A 19514-nucleotide genomic window follows, 5' to 3' on the forward strand; every position below is an offset into this window, starting at 1 on the left:
AGCAGGCGATCATTTGTTCTTTTTTTAAACTATACACTACATACAAAACTATGAAGCTTTAAAAGAAGCCCCCTTTTTACTTTGCCAAAAAATAATCAGTCTTTATTCTAGAACAACATTTCTCAACATTCCTCCAAGGTTTAGAAAGTATATAATAAAAAGGGATAAAGCTGTTTACAACACATGAGCACACTTTTTAATCTCAGGTAACTTTGGGAATCCATTCTAAATGGGACCGGTTTCTCTCCAGCTATTTGTGCAAAAACAAAAAAACAAACAAAAATAAAGAAAAAGTGAACGATAAACACAAAAAACGTTGTTTCTTTGCCATTTCTAACATAAGGCAGGCAGGGCAAAGCAACAGTCAGAAATCCGATGGATAACATCCCGATGTCAATCTCCTGAATGTGGACAGATGTCCAAGCCCACGTTAAAAGAACCAGTCATGACTAAGTAGGAAGCGGACTATAAAGTATTCAAATCCCTTTAACTCCGAATAATTGCTTACGAAAGGTTTTTATTACACCTTTAATTTTGAAGGATTTTAAATTTTGCCTTTACTAATCTTTGTGATGGCCCCTGTCTAATGCTGGAGTGGCCCGGAGTGATTAAACAGACATGTTTTAATAAGTTCCACAAATCTTTAACAGATGTAGAAATTATACAAACGCATCCTGCGTACGTAGCCATGGGACTGAAAAAATAAAATAAAAATATCTGTGAGGGTATAAATGGGTGCCATCACTTTTAAGGTTTAGAATATCAGAAACAATGCCATTATAGTCAATACTTTGATTACCTGTTCAATGGCACAGCTTGCTAACAGAGAAATAATAGTTACAACAAAAACATTCACACAGTGGGACAAGCCATTGTATTATTGTGCGTTTCATTAGTCTGCTGTTCCAATAGTAAAGGAAAGCCCCATTTCCTAAGAGAACGGCATATTCAAGGTGACGAGGCGCTCTGCTGAAAAGGTGAGTTGCTAGCCGCTCACTGCCGACTGCTCCTTATCCTGCTTCAGTCTGTAGTCTGCCAAGGCAGCTCTGATCGCATCTTCTGCCAGCACTATAAAATGAAACAAAAACACACAGCAAGCTTAAATTGTGGGGAAAAAAATGTAATACAATTAAAAAAAAAGTATATATATATATATATATATATATATAAAATGTAAAAACACATTCCCACGCAGCCCTTTCCGTTTTGAATTTTACAATCTGTGTAGCCTGTTAGCGATCGCAATACTGCTACTATAATGCTGACCAGCAAATGTATGCAGCAAAAGCAATTACAGCCGAAAAACTTTGTTCTAGGACCACCTAATACTAATGTACATTCAAGCCAAAATCCTCTATTTTAGTGTTGGAGAGATTATAGCATCATTAACACTTTCGCCGCCGGGTCCGTACATCATATGGACCCAATGGGGTTGGGGGGGGGGGGGGTTTAGCACACAATCTGGTGGCTGCAGCAACCAGGATTGTGTGTGAAACTGACAGGCTGACTCGTGCCAGAGGAGAGCATTCAGGCAGCTCTGCTGCCACCTGATTGCTTGCACACCGGGCTCCGGTTGCCCATCGGTAGGGCCCCGGGATCTCCTTCTTGTGACCCAGAAAGCGACATCTCGCTTTGCCGGGGAAGGATGTTTTGCAATGCGATCTGCACTGCAAAACATTCAGTGGAGTACAGGGGAGATGTGCAGGGTCTTTTAGACCTTGCATATCGCAATAAAGAGAACCCCCCCCCACACGAATGTAAACATATGCGTCGGGGCGCCTATGTGCGAAACTGTTGATTGCAATACACATTACATTTCGCCGCATGCCGGAGTGAGAGCAATAATTCTAACACCTCCTCCGTAATACTAAACTGATACCTATAGGGGGCTTTCGAAGTGTCGCCTATAGAACATATAGGGTACCGACGTCTGACACCATTTCACATGCGCACAAAAATTGGTTTGGCATTGTGGGCATTTGGTGCAACCTTGTCTTTTATATTTAACCAAAAATTTGGTTCATTTATTTGCCCCAAAATGTACCTTTGCGGCAATATCGTGCGACATAAAAAATTGCAACCACCAGGGGCAGGTGAAGGCGGCCTCGGCCCTCCAACTGTCCCATGAGACATTGCAAGACCCCAACAATCACAGGCATGACTCCTAGAGGCAGAGGCTGGATGGAATTTGTAGTTTCACCACAGCTGGAGGCCTGATGTTGTCTACCCCTGCTCTATGGTATCTGCTTTCAGAAAATATGCAAGATTTGTGGGTTTTGTGTAATCTTCAGGCCTAAAATTATTTTTAAACTTGTGTACAAAAATGGCTCTGGCAGCAAAAGGGTTAAAAGCTGTCTTTGCCATTTGTGTCCCAGTGAAAGACAATGGGATGTGGTGGGAAATACCATCTTAGAGTATTGTCACCCCTATTCCCCCTTACTGCTTTTAATGCAACTATAATATTTTGCATTTCACATAACTTTGTTCCAGAGAAAATGGCAGACCATACAGCTATCAAATGCATTGAATTGGCAAAGACAATACTACCACCTACTGGCTGTTAGCAAGTATTACACACTTCTGAAGTTTGACTTGCAAAATCCCAAAGCACACCCTGGGGTTGATTTACTAAGCTGGAGAGCAAAATCTGGTGCAGCTCTGCATTGAAACCAATCAGCTATCAGGTTATTTTTTTGTCAAAGCTTAATTGATGAAGCCGTGGTTAGAAGCCGATTCGCTACCATGCACCAGATTTGCACTCTCCATTTTTAGTAAATCAACCCCATTGAGTTTATCAAAGATTTTAAAACAGAACTTCATCTACTTCATCCTCCAACTCCTCTGCCTGTATTGGAGTTTATTGTTTTCCCTCCAGGGAGAAGGTACTTGATCCCACTTCCACTTGGCTTGCCTGATGTTATGGCTAAACTGCCTTCCCCAATCCAACAAGACTGTATTGGTTACTAGGAATTCTCAAGTTTTGCATTGTTATATTGTGTGAATTCCCACACATCACTGCAACTCTCTCATCGGATTACCTTTACATAAACTATCCCCCCCTTCAGTCCATAATGAATGCCGCTGCAAGACTCATCAACCTTACCAACCGTTCAGTGTCCTCCACCCCTCTCTGCCAATCCCTCCACTCAGCCAACAAATAAAATTCAAAGCTACCAACAATAATTTACAAAGCCAAACACAACTCTGCCCCTGGCCAGCTACATCACTAACCTAGTCCCAAAACACCAACCAAGACGCTTTCTCCGATCCTCCCAAGACCTCCTGCTCTCTAGCTCCCTTGTCACCTCCTCCCATGCTCGCCACCAGGATTTCTCCAGAGCTTCACCCATCCTTAGGAACTCCCTACCCCAATCTGTCCGACTGTCCCCAAATCTATCCATATTTAGACAATCCCTGAAAACCCCTCTCTTTAAAGTCTATCCTGCTTCTAATACACAGTTTTACTGCCTCCATGAGCTCATCCACCACAGCGATTTCTTTTGCATCAATTGACCTTCCCTTTTTAGATTGTAAGCTCTAATGAGCAGGGCCCTCTGATTCCTCTTGTACCAAATTGTAATGCAACCAATGTCTGCCATTATTTTGTTAAGCGCTGCGCAAACTGTTGGCGCTATATAAATCCTAAATAATAATAACCTCCTCTACTGGAGAATGGAAGCACAGAACAGTAAAACCTTGGATTGCGAGTAACGTGGTTTACGAGCATTTCGCAATACAATCAGTTAGTTTTTTTTATTTGAATCCTGAATCCTGACTTGCTAGCGTTGTCTTGCAAGACAAGCAGGATTCAAGCCTTTGGGGTATGTAGTACCGCATTTGGCCAGAGGTGCCGGGGACGCACGGAAATAAACATTTGGTTCCCGAGCGGTCTCTGAGTTTCTCTGGCGTCCCCCCCCACCTCTGACCACATGCAGTACTGCATACAATAGCAGTGACACTGGAACAAATTCTGAGTTTCCATTGATTCCAATGAGGAAGCTCGCTTTGATACAAGAGTGCTTTGGATTACAAGCATGCTTCTGGAACGGATTATGCTTGTAATCCAAGGTGCTACTATTGTCCCAAAGACTGTAGAATGCTATGGTAAAGGACATCTACAGTATCTCACAAAAGTGAGTAAAACCCCTCAAATTTTTGTAAATATATTATATTTTCTCATGTGACAACAGTGAAGAAATGACACTTTGCTACAATGTAAAGTAGTGAGTGTACAGCTTGTATAACAGTGTAAAATTTCCTGTCCCCTCAAAATAACACGCAGTCATTGATATCTAAACCGCTGGCAACAAAAGTGAGTACACCCCTAACTGAAAATGTCCAAATTGGGCACAATTTTCCATTGTCCCTCCCTGATGTCATGTGACTCGTTAGTGTTACAAGGTCTCAGGTGTGATAGGGGAGCAGGTGTGTGAAATTTGGTGTAACCGCTCTCATACTGGTCACTGGAAGTTCAACATGGCACCTCATGGCAAAAAACTCGCCGAGGTTTTGAAAAAAAAAAAAAAAAAAAAAAATTGTTACTCTATATAAAGATGGCCTAGGCCAGGTATTTGCAGTTAGCGAACTTACAGCTGTTGCAAAACTACAAGTCCCATCATGTCTCTGCCTCTGGGTGTAATGCTTGTGGCTGTCAGTCTTGCGATGCCTCATGGGATTTGTAGTTCTGCAACAAATGGAGGTCTGCTAATTGCATATCCCTGGCCTAGTTTATAGGAAGATTGGCAAGACCCTGAAACTGAGCTGCAGCATAATGGCCAAGACCATACAGCGATTTAACAGGACAGGTTCCACTCAGAACAGTCCTTCCCATGGTCGACCAAAGAAGTTGAGTGCACGAGCTCAGCGTCATATCCAGAGGTTGTCCTTGAGAAATACACATTGCATCGCTGCAGAGGTTAAAGGGGTGAGGGGTCAGTCTGTCAGTGCACAGACTATAAGCCGCACACTGCATCAAATTCTAAAGATGATGCACAAGAAAGCCTGCAAACAGTTTGCTGAAGACAAGCAGACTAAGGACATGGATTACTGGAACCGTCCTGTGATCCGATGAGACCAAGATAAACTTATTTGGTTCAGATAGTGTCAAGCGTGTGTGGTGGCAACCAGGTGAGGAGTACAAAGACAAGCGTGTCTTCCCTACAATCAAGCATGGTGGTGGGAGTGTCATGGTCTGGGGCTGCATGAGTGCTGCCGGCACTGGGGAGCTACAGTTTGAGGGAACCATGAATGCCAACATGTACTGTAACATACTGAAGCAGAGCATGATCCCCCCTCCCTTTCGGAGACTGAGCCGTAGGGCAGTATTCCAACATAATGACCCCAAACACACCTTCAAGATGAGCACTGCCTTGCTAACGAAGCTGCGGGGTAAAGGTGATGGACTGGCCAAACATGTCTCCAGACCTAAACCCTATTGATCATCTGTGGGGCATCCTCAAATGGAAAATGGAGGAGCGCAAGGTTGCCAACATCCACCAGCTCCGTGATGTCATAATGGAGTGGAAGAGAACTCCAGTGACAACCTGTGAAACTCTGGTGATCTCCATGCCCAAGAGGGTTAAGGCAGTGCTGGGAAATAATGGTGGCCACACAAAATATTGACACTCTGGGCCCAATTTGGACATATTCACTTATGGGTGTACTCCCCTTTGTTGCCAGTGATTTAGACATGAATGGCTGTGTGTTGAGTTATTTTGAGGGGACAGCACATTTACACTGTTATACAAAAGCTGTACACTCAATACTTTACACTGTAGCCAAGTGAAATTTCTTCAGGGTTGTCACATGAAAAGATATAAAATATTTACAAAAAAGTGATGTGTGTACTCACTTTTGTGAGATACTGTATACTCCTTTTTTTCCCCCTAATAGCCCAAGGCATGATGTTACTACTAAGCCAATCCTATAATCTATCCTGGACATGAACACTGCATAAAACAAGTGTTCATATGAATGGATTAATACAGGGAAACTAGAAAGTGCATAATGCACATCGAGAAGTATGGGTTTTGGAAAAAAATCTCTACACACACACACACATACACACACACCGATATGAAGCTGAAGTTAGAGGCTGGCTACCATGCAGAGCTGTACCAGATTTTACACCTCAAGTTTTAGTAACTCAGCTCCAATGGGCCTAGACACTTCACATGTGCAGCAGGCAGTGCTCTGCTGACCCTAATGAGAAATTCTATAGTAAAAGTGAATTTTACAGATTGCCTTGTCACATTACACACAAAATTATACATTAAAAAACACACACACACACACACACACACACAACTTACTGGAACAGTGAAGTTTTACTGGAGGAAGGCAAAGCTCTTTAGCAATATCTGTGTTCTTGATGGTCATGGCCTCATCAACCTACACAAAACAAAAACAAAAAACTGGTTGTTTCTGCAGTTATTTCAATTTTTTTATTGAATGTCCCAAAAAGGCATAGTTAGTGTTTATTTGTATACAATTCAGTTGTAACTAAAATGATGCTTTCAAATGATATTTAAGTCATTTCTTGAAGAAACAAAAAACAGTACAAGTGGCATGCTTCCATAAGTAAATATACAGTTTGCTTTAAAAAAAATAAAAAATAAAAATTGACTTTTGCTTAAAATAAACCAAAAAAGTTGCAAATTACACATCAGTATGGTTAAGAAGTTATCATAAATGTCAGGAGAATTTGAAGGAAGGCTACACCAGCCACCACTGACCCCCTTTCACTGAAAAATGCCAGTTGTCTTCAACATTTTGAATGAGATAAAGATATATGCTGCAGCCTTGATTTAAATGATTGAAGTCTGAAATAGTCGGGCAAATGCAGATTTCAGAATGACAACAGCAGTGGCAATTTTTTCTCCAATTTAAAAGATGCAAAAATGCAGATGCATAACAAATACCACTTTTCTACCCAGTGACATAATAGTCAGTAGGCCAGTTGCAGTGTGTTGGGGGAAGCATCACAGTGTTGATTCTTATGAGTACTAGAATGAGAATAATTGGCTAGAAAACCACTTAAAGGGAGCCTTAAATGCAGCATCTGTCCCCTAAGGGTCACACACACAAGATTATTCCTACTTTTCATCAATATTGGAGACACAGGCAAAGTATTGTTCTTTATTTGTCATTAACTGACCTTAAAAGGGGTTGTAAACCCTTGTGGTTTTTCACCTTAATGCATTCTATGCATTAAGGAAAAGTCCAGCCTGAGCTTCTCCTCTGGGTCACAGGAGTACAGTTTGTTTTGCACTCCTGTAAACCATTTTCAGCGGAGATCGATCTGAAGTATGCTCACCGCTGACGTCATTGCCATCAGTCGGGGCTGCACGTCATTCCGACTTCCCCAAGTCTGGATCCGCCAGCTGCATTGATTGATGGCGGCCGCTCCTCGCCACTCCACTCTAATGAGTGCAGAGAAGCAGAGCAGGAGTGATGCTGACTGACAGTCAGCACTGTTCTGCTTGGGGGAGGAGTGAGAACCGAGCCATCAGCTGTGTTTGGTGGCTCGGTTCTCAGTGCAGAGATGCCAGGTGACAACTGCAGCATCAGTCTGATGCTGCATCCACCTATGATAGTACGATTAGCAGAGAAAAATAAAATAAAACCACACCCCACAAACTTCTCTTTTAAGGTGAAAAACCCTTCTCAAGCAGCAGCCCCCCGTACCCCAACGTTTTACTTACCTGAGCCCTGTCTCTCCCCCTGGGGATGAGCACACCAGCTATGGCTGCCGTCTCATGTCCCGATTAGATAGATGGATAGCAGCACAGCCATTGGCTCCCACTGTCAATCAAAGCCAATGACTCAGACGCCGGTGTGCAGGGCAGAGTCCCTCTGCATCAATAGACGCAGGACACAGGAGCAAAGCCGCATGGGTGTCCCAAAGGAGAGTGCTTCTCCGATGGGGCTTTCGAGAAGAGGAGCCACCAGCATTGCTGAGGGACCCCAGAAGGAGGAGGATGGGGGCCAATGTGCAAAACCAACTGCACAGTGGAGGTATGTATGACTTTAAATAAAAAACAAAAACAAATAAAAAAGGCACAGGAATTAAAACATGATTTACCGTTTTTCCCTTCACCCATTCAGTAGCCAAAGAGCTTGAGGCAATTGCTGAACCACATCCAAAGGTTTTGAATTTTGCTTCAGTAATTTTCCCATGTTCATCAACTTCAATCTGAAATACAAAGTAGCAATAATGTGCATGGTAGTAGAATGAGTTGACCAAATAGAATCTTTTTAAATACATTTTTCAAAAACCAAATAAATGACAAAAAAAAAAACAAAAAAAAACAACACAACCACAACATTTTAATAATATCAATAATGCCGATTCCATCTGTCTATAACCCATCACCAAAAATTCCTATAGATGTTACAGGCTCTCGTTTCCCTGCGCTGGGAGGAGCAACACCTTTTTTAGCCAATGTCAATCCTCCCAAGGGCAGGGCACAACCCCCAGAGGTTATGTGTCCCTCAAACCTTCAAGAAAACAGAATTTTATGTTAAATGTATTTAATTGTAATGAATTATTCACCCCGTGGGTTATATTCACCCCGTGGCAAGTCTTTAGGAAACAGCCAAGCCATACTAACCTGCAATTTCATAACATCGCCACATGCTGGAGCGCCCACCAGACCAGTTCCAACATTCTTTGCGTTCTTGTCAAGGGATCCAACGTTCCTTGGATTCTCATAGTGATCAACAACCTTAATATAAAAGAAGTGTTCATCAGGGTTAGAAATGTTCATAAGTTGCCCTTGAGAAGCAGTGGCTCTGCCAGCTTGTTACATAATGCAGTTCTAAAAATAGCACGATGGATCATTCTGTACCTTGAGTCAGCATTTTCCTTCCCAAAACATACTGTAGTACATAGGAGTATAAATGTTCTTATTTTTACTTCTCCAATTACTTGTGTTATACAAGACGACAGCCGGTACAAATGATTAAGGCTCTGTTCACACCTAGCCATTTCGTTTTCAGGCAGAAAGTCACGTGATCTTGCACAAGTTAAAAGGTCACCAATGTAAAAAGCAGAAAATGGATGTAATCTGCCAAAAAAAAAAAAAAAAAAAAGGATCCTGTACTTTAAACGACAAGCGTTTTGCTTCAGATGTGAACAGGGGCTATTAAAATTAATGTGATTTGTCTTGTTGGGCATTTTTAGAGCCAAGGCTTACAGCAGAAAAACACCCAAAAACGCCTAGGTGTGAACAGAGCCTCAATGGCAATGTTTATACTAATACAAGAGCATTACTTTATACATGGCCAGCGTTGTGCTCCTCTTCTGAGCAAACAAGAAATGTCTGTTTATCAACTATTAGGGAGAGGTTTTATGTCCATCTTTGCTTCACTAATCACTGGCATTACACAAGATGATGGCAGATAGAAACTTCTACATGTCGATGTAGAGCTGCACGATTCTGGCCAAAATGAGAATCACATTTTTTGCTTAGAATAAAGATCGCGATATCCCCCCCAAAAAAATAAAAATAAATCTGGGCTAACTTTACTGGTTAGTTTTCTCTTCTTACTTAATTTTTTCCCAAAAATTGCATTTGAAAGACCGCTGCGAAAATACAGTGGGACATAACATATTGCAACAACCATTTTTATTCTCTACTAAAAAAATATATATATTTTTTCCAATTAATCGGGCAGCTCTATAGTCAGAATACCTGCTAATAGGTCCAGAGAAAACACTCCTCTCCTAATACCCATTGTGGCCTGACAACACACAGCATTTTTATGGACTGCCTAGTTGTCATTTGCTAAACTCCACTCTTAGATCTCTATAACAAATAATTATGCTATAGTCCTGGATGAGAACTAGGAGAGCTCATTGAGAGAATACAGAGGGAAAGAAAAGGGAACAGGCGAGTATAAACAAGTGTTGACAAGGTGTATGCATTGAAGCCATTACCCTTAGGGCCCTTCCACACGGGCGGATCAGTAATGATCCGCTCCGTGTGTCTGCAAAAGCTCAGCGGGGATCCTCCGTAAAATCCCTGCTGAGCTGGCAGCTGACAGGGCAGTCCCCGCACACTGTGCGGGGACTGCCCTGTCTTTCCTCCTCTCTCCCCTATGGGGGAGCGGATGAACACGGACCGTGTGTCCGTGTTCATCAGATCCGCTCAGCAGAAGGAAGAAAAAATAGGATTTTCTTCCGTCCGCAAATGCGGATCTTTGCGGAGGCGGACAATTACGGGTGTCAGTGGATGGTCATCCGCTGACACCCGCAATCACATAGGGACCAATGTATGTCTCGTTTTCATCCGCAACGGATGGATGAAAATGCGGACATACGGTCCGCTAGTGTGAAAGGCCCCCAAGCCCTTCCTCACTACCTAGGTAATAATGGACCTGGAAAAAGTATGTGGAAATCAAGTGTTGGGACACAATATGCACTGCAGATACATATGGTGGGCTAGTGACTCACTAAATATAGGAGAGACAAGACCAAAAGAAAAAAACGGCTCCTGCGTTTACCCAGGCTAAAGCAAAGGTATCAGATTTAAGTATTGGAGCATTTTCATGCATACTAGTACAAAAAGCTACTCTAGATGCAGCCCAACTGCTTTAAAGCAATACATGGGGATGGTTCATAAATGGGGCTTTAAAATATATGCCAAGCCAAAATTATTGATTCTAGTTTTGGATAGAAATAAGATTAGAACCCTTGTGGTTTGCACCTCTAGCCGGGGCTCTGTTTACTCTCACTTGCTGGCTGGTGGAATCGTCAGCAGGACAGAATTTTTTTTTTTTTACAGGGGTTCTAGCTTCCCCCTATTCTATTGAAGAGCAGAATTATTATTTCTGTCTCTACGGCAGAATTTATCACTTCCCATCTAATAAGATATCAGCCGATCAGAAAGGATACATTGCCCCGGATAGGAAAAAAAAATTAAAACCTGACAGGGCTTCTAACCCTACCCCACGCTATCCAAAAATGAAGGGGAAAATAATTGCCTGGCTAAAAACTTTAACCTCATATGGCTTATTGAAGATACTCTGCAAGGAGCAGAACAAGACAAATATCCAAGACAAGTCAATCATGCAAGTAACTTTTATAACAGTACAACTACACTTTTTGCTACAAAAACGGAGGCTGCAATGGTACCAAAAGCATAGCTGTATATTCAAGTACAACTAAAGGAAAAAACATTTTAATAACTTCAACCCCTTTGCACCCGTACATTCTCAGGTTGAAGGGGCTGTACTGGGACCGTAGTTGCATTTGATTTTCAGGCAGTGATGAGCTTCCTTGTAGAAGTGTCCTGAGTGGCTTCCACAGCCGCCCCATCACTTATACAAGCGCAAAAAGGCCTAAATATTGCAGCCCCCCCCCATGTACAATTATTGGCAAGCTACAATATATAAAATGTGTTTTGGGTTCACTTAGGTGTAACATTAAAGTGGATGTAATCCCACTCTCATCCTTTCTAAACTACTGCCATAGTGCTGATCTATAAGGATATAGACGCCTCCTGCATGGATACTTACTTGTGCAAGGTTTCCCATCTGTCTGTTATAAGAACTGAAAAACTGCAGATTCTGTGGGTGGATCTGTTGTCTGGAGCTCTGTGGGTGGATCTGTTGTCTGGAGCTCAGTGGGTGGAGTCGTGATGTCAGTAGACTCTCCCGCCCTCCTCTACACTCCCCTTGTCAGCATGCATTTTTTCCTGGGTATTCCTTACACTAAATTCTGCAATGATCACTAACATTCAGAAAAGTAACCACATGACTGCAGAAAAGGAGTGGGGGTGGGAATTGAAAAAATAATGCCCGTCTCCAGGCTAGTGCATGAGATATGTAAATAACCTGTCACTCACAGCAAGGGGGCGGAACAGACTAAGGTTTTTCTCTGTAAATCAGTTTTATTTCACTGATGAAGGAGGATTGCTCAGAGCTGGATTAACTGTGTGGCAAGACTGGGCACAGATGATAGGAAATCTTATACTGTACATTGTGACATCAAAAAAATAAATACAAATTTTCGGGTTTACATCCATTTTAATGGGTTTAGTAGACCTATGATTAAAATTAATGGGTTTCGCTCCACTAAACAGAGATCAGGTGGCAGCTTGCTTGGCTATAAAGGATAGGAGGATTTAGTGTCACAATAGCTAAACACAGGATTGTTTGCTATGCACAGCTGTTCCAGATTTATTTCCCAATGTTTCTTCTGTAATAGAAGCTGCTAACCTTCCTCCTTGCACTGTACACCGAGTATGCACAACTCATTGTACAACTCTGGCATGAACAAACTCCCATGCACAGGTTAGATCACACAGTGCCATCCAATTCGGGTGGCTGAGGGCCCTGCACCCAGGTAAAAAAATGTCAGCATCAGCCTCGCAGATGTCACATGGCTGGAGTAGAGGCAAGTATTTGCTGACTTTAGAGTTAGTTTAAATGACAATTATGTCATCTTGTACCCAGGGCTGTGGAGTCGGAGGAAATTTTGGGTACCTGGAGTCAGAGTCGGCAAACAATGCACCGACTCCTACTAAATTTAGATTGGAATAAAAAAAAAGCAAGTTTAAATGTCCCAATTCACAAAAAGTTATAATTAATGACTTCTCTACTGTAAGAATAAAGACCAATGCATGCAGTGCCTCACGTAACCGCAAAACGAACATGTTAAGTGGCCGTGAAGAAGCATGCTTTTCATGTGCTTCACTATATGGCACGCAACGCACAATTAGGAGCTGCAATACTTCTACTTTCCATAGTGTTGTGTTCTGCTTTTACAGGGAACGCATGTTAGAGAACCAGTAAGTGTCCAAATAAAAAAATTCCAACAGGAGTTTTATAAAGCACTAAAAGAAGTTGAAAAGTATGATCGCTCATCAAAACTTACTGTTGAAGAAGCCATCCTTGTTTATCCAGAGATCGTTAGTGATGTGGCCAGAATAGTTACTGCAATGCCACCCACCCAAGTCAGTGTCGAAAGATTATTTTCAGCCCTAAAAATAATAAAGTCTGACTTAAGAGCCTCTATTAAAGAGGATCTGGCAGAGGCAATTCTCTTCCTTAGAACTCTACATTGAATTGATTTGCATTTGCTAAGCCTAGAACTACATTTCAAGATTAATATAAACCATTTCTAAGTTTTGCAGATTTTGTTTTTGGTTCATTATAGATAAGCTTTGTTTTTGTTCTAAAACAACCAAATAATGTGGTTTGTATTTTTGAACTGGTAAAGATCCTGTTCCTGATGTTTATGCCTGCTGCTACTATCCAGCCACTTGATTGTTTTCATTGTGTTTGTCTTTTGCTTAAACTGTGCAATACAGTAGACTGTTGGCTTCCCAGCCAGTAGTCCTGTGGTAGGTTGCGTTTCTTTCCCTCAAGGAATGTATAAAATACATTCGCATATTAATACAGAGGAGTCGGAGAGTCGGAGTCGGAAGTACATAAAACTGAGGAGTCGGAACATTTATCTACCGACTCCACAGCCCTGCTTGTACCCTGTCAGCAACTTTGGCAAAACCTCCTTTTCATCCTTTAGCTAAAGCGTTTGCAAAGGCTTTTTTATGTGAGCACAACATTTTATACTTGCCTGCTCTGTGCAATGGTACTGCGCAGAGAAGTCCTAAACCTGTTCTTCTGGTGTCCCCCACTGGTGCTCCAGGATTGCACTCTTAATACACCATTATAGAAAGCCACTTCCTATGGTGGCACACCTGTGGGCTCACTCCTGAGCTGGGCTGTGTACCTGGCCCTGCCCCCAACTCACATGATTTGATTGACAGCAGCAGGAGCCAATGGTTGCTGTCTCTGTCTTGTGAGAGACCAAAGCAGTGCTGGATTGAGATAGGACTCGGGTATGTCTAAATGGGACAATACTGTCAAAGTAATATTTTTTACTGGAATGCATTAAAGTTTTTTTTTTTTTTTTTTTTTTTTTTTAAAGGTTCTGCCTTTAGAAGCCCTTGTGGAAAAGTGGAGCTTTATTCAGAAAGATAAGTCCTGCTAGATCACTTCTGGCTGGCCTCTTTTGCAGGTATAGCTATGTAAAACATTAAAAATAAGTGCCTAAACTGTTTAAAATCCAGTAATTCACTGTCTCACCCTGCTCTGCACATGCTCAGTTGCTCTCCATTTTTAGGCACCAACGAATTTGTGACGGCCTTAAAGCAGACCTTTACCCATAATACCATTCTAAAAAATAATGTTCGTTAGCAAGGAACATACATTCCACATTAATGCTACCAAAATGGATGTGTGCTGTAAATTTCCTCCAGCATTGCTCCCGTTTCTTCTTGCTGGAGGCTACCATTTTACTCAAGTCCAGAGCCCCTGAACAGCAGTAAATCAAATTCGAACTAAGCCCATCGCTTTAAAGCCGGCCATACACGGTCAATTTTCAAACAAATTTTCTTTCCAAAATCAGAAAGTTTTTTTTTTTTTGTGATCCGATGATGCCACCAATGGTTTTTGAAATTCGGCCAACCAATCCTTCATGTTACTACAGAAAATAATTTTCATGGCCGGGAATATTCTTTTCTCGCTTGGAATTTTCTTTTCTTGCGCATTTCTTTTCTATTACATTTCTTGCACGATTCTCCCATCATCGATTAGAAAATTATTTGTTTTTCAAAAAAATTCCAACATGTCCAATTCCTCAAATTTGACTGCCGCACAAAAATCGGCTGTTGCTGCAGTCCACTAATGGTGCGAAATTCATACGAAAATTCTTTGATACGATTTTCTAAAGAAAATTCTTTCGAGATTCGAACCGTGTATGGCCGGCATTAGTTTCAAATAACAGTTTCATTCCTGAAATGCTGGAATTGCCAACTGTCACATTTGCTTGTGTCCTCAACCAAACTGTCACACCATCAAATGGCTGGTGTCATAACTGATCACATGTGCAGCACCATGGCAGTTGCAGATCAAACAGGAGCAGGTTCCCTGGCTGTAAAGGATAGGAGGGTTTAATTCTGCTTTAAGGCTGTCAGCAAATTGGCCTCTACAAACTCCGCACTACCTAAAAATAAAAAGTAACTGAGCATGTGCAGAGCAGGGTGAGACAGCAACACTGCACAGTATATGCACTCATTTTTAATGTTTTGCCTTAAGTCATTTAGCAGGACTTAATATTCTGACTAAAGTTCCACGTGGAACTAATCCCTACTATCCTTTTCAGATAAGGGAGCTGCTTCTGTTTGATCTGCAACTGCCATGGCACTGCACATGTGATCAGTTATGACAGCAGCCATTTGATGGTTTGACAATTTGGTTGAGGAAACAAGCAAAACATAAGTCGATTCACACTAGGGCGACACGACTTCCAGCACGACTTTAAGAGGCGACTCCGACACGACTTGAGCATGAACCACAGGGCGATCTGGGGCGATTTACAACACGACTTGAAGTCGTCTCCAGGACAGGAGACTTTCCAGTGGCCAATCAAACAACAATCAGCTCTAGGGGAGGGAGGGGGAGGGAGAGGTTTGCCTGAGAAATGTATGTTATCTTCCTGGAAAGTCGCTTCAGTTAAGACAGTGATCAGACTTGGAGGCGACTTCCATTGAAATCAATGGGTACAAATCGCCTACAAGTCGGATTGAAGTAGTACAGGAACTTTTTTTTTTTTTTTTTTCAAATTTTATATTTTTATTTCTCAAAAATCAATACTAGTTGATAAATTGTTTATTTGAGCTTCTTCTTGGGACGCAGGTTGTTTGTGTGTCCACACTTCTTCTTGCGACAGTTTACAGCACGAGGATGAAGCCTAGCATAGCATTTGCGGCAAATCATCTTGTCACAGTTGTACTTCTGGGCAAGTTGCCTTAGGGAAGGCTCAATGATACCACCACGAAGACGCAACACCAAATGCAAGGTGGACTCCTTCTGGATATTGTAGTCCGACAGTGTACGTCCATCTTCAAGCTGTTTGCCAGCAAAGATCAGACGCTGCTGGTCAGGAGGAATACCTTCCTTGTCCTGGATTTTGGCCTTAACATTTTCAATAGTGTCACTGGGTTCGACCTCTAGTGTGATTGTTTTCCCAGTAAGGGTTTTTACGAAGATCTGCATGTTGGCGCCTTCTTGCTTTCCCGCACGGCAGCCGGAGTAAAAGAGGAAAGGACTGAACGGAAGTGCGCTGACGTACAGGAACTTCTTTTGAAGTCGGAGCGACTCGAGTCGTGTGTATTAACACCGCTCCCATTCACTTGCATTGTTTTTCTCGACAGCGCGACTTGGGACGACTTGAGGCCACTTCAAGTCGGATCCCAAGTCGCCCCAGTGTGAAGCATTCCAGTAACAGTTAGCATAAACCGTTATAGTTAGGGTTGTCCAGATACCGATACTAGTATCGGTATCGGGACCGATACCGAGTATTTGCGGGAGTACTCGTACTCGCGCAAATGCTCCCGATACCTAAATAGAATATTTTTTTTGTATTTATCAACATGTTCTATGAAAATTCTTTGAGTTTTTTACTACTGCGTGACAAGCAAATAAAACATTTTTATTCATTTTTACTCATTTTTATTCTTTTATAATGTCTTGAGTTAGAGTTCTTCATAATTCTAAAGAAAATATCCTTAGTCTGTATTGTGGTTTGAAAACTGTCACATGACATTTAAAAAAAGTATCGGTATTCGGTATCGGTGACTACATGAAAAAAAGTATCGGTACTTGTACTCGGTCCTAAAAAAGTGGTATCGGGACAACCCTAGTTATAGTAATGGATTTAGAAGAGGAGGACCCCCACTACACCAACATCCAATGACTATACAAAAGGACTGAGAATGGATCTCAAAGAAAAAGCAGACTTTGCGGGCACATCATGAGGCAGTGGTAGCATAAAAGAATTAATGTCTTGCATATGAAATTAGAAATTCGTAGATATAGGAGTATGGACAATTAGATATGTATAGAGAAATATGATCCAACAAATCCTCCACGCTTGCTTGTCAACGCGTTTCACAATTTAGTAGCTTCCTCTGGACACACTGGAGAGATGCTGTTATAAAATGAATGAGAAAAAAGTATAATTACGGTATCCAAAAATAGTAAGCATTTATATATGCACAAGAGGTATTCGATCGTTTTGTATACATCTTGGAAAATTACATGTATCGCATAAAAAAACATGTACGCTTGCCTGATGGGCCTTGGATCAAAGCATCAGGGGACACCGCGACTCAAAGACAATCTTGTCAGGGACCAAGTGTAGATGTTTGGCAGTGGTCAAACATCTACATTTGGCCCCCGGCAAGATTGTATTTGAGTCGTAGTCAGACGTGGTGTCTCCTGATGCTTTTATCCAAGGCACATCAGGCAAGTGTACATGTTTATGCGATACATGTATTATTCCAAGATGTATACAAAATCATCTAATACCTCTTGTGCATATATAAATGCTTACTATTTTCAGATAATTATACTTTTTTTATCATTTTATAACAGCATCTCTCCAGTATGTCAAGAGGAAGCTACTAAATGACAAGCAAGCGTGGAGGATTTGTTGGATCATATTTCTCTATACAGATCTAATTATCCATACTCCTATATCTACAAATATCACATTTCATATACCCAAGGATCCAACCGTCATGCTTGTTGTATTGGGTATCTGTTGACTTTGTCAAAGAATAGGGTGTTGTCTAAATGTTAATTTTTTAGAATCATTTTGTAATAAAGACATAATTATTTTATACTACCACTGCCTCGTGATGTGCCCACAAAGTCTAGTTTTTTTTTTGAGATCCATTCCCAATCTTTTTGTATAGCAATGAGTTTAGTTCTTCTTTATGATTTACTGCTGTTCAGGGGGTTTGGGCTTAAGCACGTCAGCCTACAGCGAGAAGAAACGGGAGCAATGCTGGAGGGAATTTACAGTACACTCATTTTGAAAGCATAATTATTAAATGTGTAATGCATGTTCCTTGCTAAAGAACTTTTTTTTTATCAAGTTATGGATAAAGTTTTGCTTTAAGCAGCCTGATAGATGGGGGGGGGGGGGGGGATCAGCAATTAGGGTAGAGCAGTAGAAGCAATGAGGACAGTATGGCAGAGGGCTGAGAAGAACCCAGCAACCCCCTGTTATGTATTCTGGGGGGGGGGGGGTCACAACAACTTTGAAGGCGCTGCAAAACTTTTCTTTGCCAATCTTAGGCTCGCCGTTAAGGATGGGCTCAGACGTGTTCACAGTGCCACATGCCAGAGCCCGCCAGGAAGCTGACACTGTGCAGTGCCAATCACAGGCAGTGAAACATTTCCCAAATCGGTGCAGCCGCAGATCGGGAAATGTCTCACTGCCTGTGATTAGCGCTGCACAGTGTCAATTTCTTCTGACGATATGGTTCCGGCTATCGAGATGGTTCCTGTAAGGACTGCGCAGTCGCAATTCCTGCCGACGGAAATCACCGAACCTCCAGGGCAACAGGGAATTTGAGGTAAGTGGCCTGTCAGCCTCACTACGCTCGGACAGCTCGCTTGGCCTCCTGGCTCTTTAACATCCTCCAATCCACAGGGATGTTAAAAAATGAGCATGGATGCCGGCCGAGGTTCGGATTGCGCCTGCGCAGTCCTTACAGGAACCATACCGACAAGTCACCGGCTCAGGCACGAGGAGCTGCAAACACGCCTGAGCCCATCTTACCATACACAAACCAATCTTACCATGCAATCAACTTTACATTGAACAAAATGATGTCATATAAGGACCTACCTAAACTATCCAACCACTAGATTCTGGTTGGTAGATCTAAAGGAAATTGCACAATCATATTGTATAGTGTGTGGTGAGCCTTAGACTTGCTTCTATAGGTGACCACTATACTTTCCTATGCAGCCACGATCTGTAGATAGATTGGATTACATGGGCAGCTGTGGAAGTTGGTGATTGTTGTTACAATGCACTAAAACGGTCACATATCAGCGTCTCAGGAACAGAGAGGAGAGCTGCTGCCGCCTCACCTCTGTGTCCCAGCACTGAGTGTCTATATGTGGGGGGTCAGCATACCCCCGGGGGCTTCCCTCACCTCAGACACGACACCCCTCCCGCCTGCAATAATACACCCTCCGTACCTTCTTGTGATAAGCGGCACAAGGTATCCGCAGCTCCGGCACCGAGCAGCGACTCCACACCGAGCAAAATATCCGTCCTACTCCAGCCATCATGCTCCGGACTAGTGTACACTGACAAGAGAAGACGCAACGTAACTGCGTAGCACTTCTGTAAGGAGCACACGTGACTTGCAGAGTGGAGTGCGCAGGTGCGGCGGCTGGTGAGTGTGGTCACGTGATCAGTGTTATGAAAGTGGGAGGAGAATGTGGACATGGTTAGGTTATGTAGTATGTACTGCAGGATGAGTCAGGGGATAACAAAAATAAAACGAGGCACTTTCTGTGTATTGTTATTGGGGATTTAACTGCACATAGATTACCAGTGCTAAAACTGTCTTTGAATTCCTAAATGGTTTCATTTGTAAAAGTCAAAAGCCGATATAAAGGAATAGTAGCAGTAAAAATAA

The 19514-nt window shown here is 42.2% G+C and overlaps 2 protein-coding genes across 2 annotated transcripts; both read right to left on the reverse strand.

The window, feature by feature from the left end:
* Nucleotides 1–173: 173 nt before the first annotated feature.
* Nucleotides 174–19264, reverse strand: ISCU (iron-sulfur cluster assembly enzyme). Its single transcript, XM_040351894.1, has 5 exons — nucleotides 19069–19264; nucleotides 8613–8726; nucleotides 8084–8194; nucleotides 6312–6390; nucleotides 174–1068 (listed from the first exon to the last, which is right to left on the reverse strand). Exons 1-5 carry the CDS (start codon nucleotides 19159–19161, stop codon nucleotides 986–988), a joined length of 480 nt encoding a protein of 159 aa, XP_040207828.1. The 5' UTR covers nucleotides 19162–19264; the 3' UTR covers nucleotides 174–985.
* On the reverse strand, nucleotides 15621–16114 carry LOC120938541 (ubiquitin-60S ribosomal protein L40). Its single transcript, XM_040351895.1, has one exon. The coding sequence runs from the start codon at nucleotides 16063–16065 to the stop codon at nucleotides 15679–15681; it is 387 nt and encodes a 128-aa protein (XP_040207829.1). The 5' UTR covers nucleotides 16066–16114; the 3' UTR covers nucleotides 15621–15678.
* Nucleotides 19265–19514: the final 250 nt, after the last annotated feature.

The sequence above is a fragment of the Rana temporaria genome, chromosome 1 (genome assembly GCF_905171775.1).
Source record: "Rana temporaria chromosome 1, aRanTem1.1, whole genome shotgun sequence".
Classification (NCBI taxonomy): domain Eukaryota; kingdom Metazoa; phylum Chordata; class Amphibia; order Anura; family Ranidae; genus Rana; species Rana temporaria.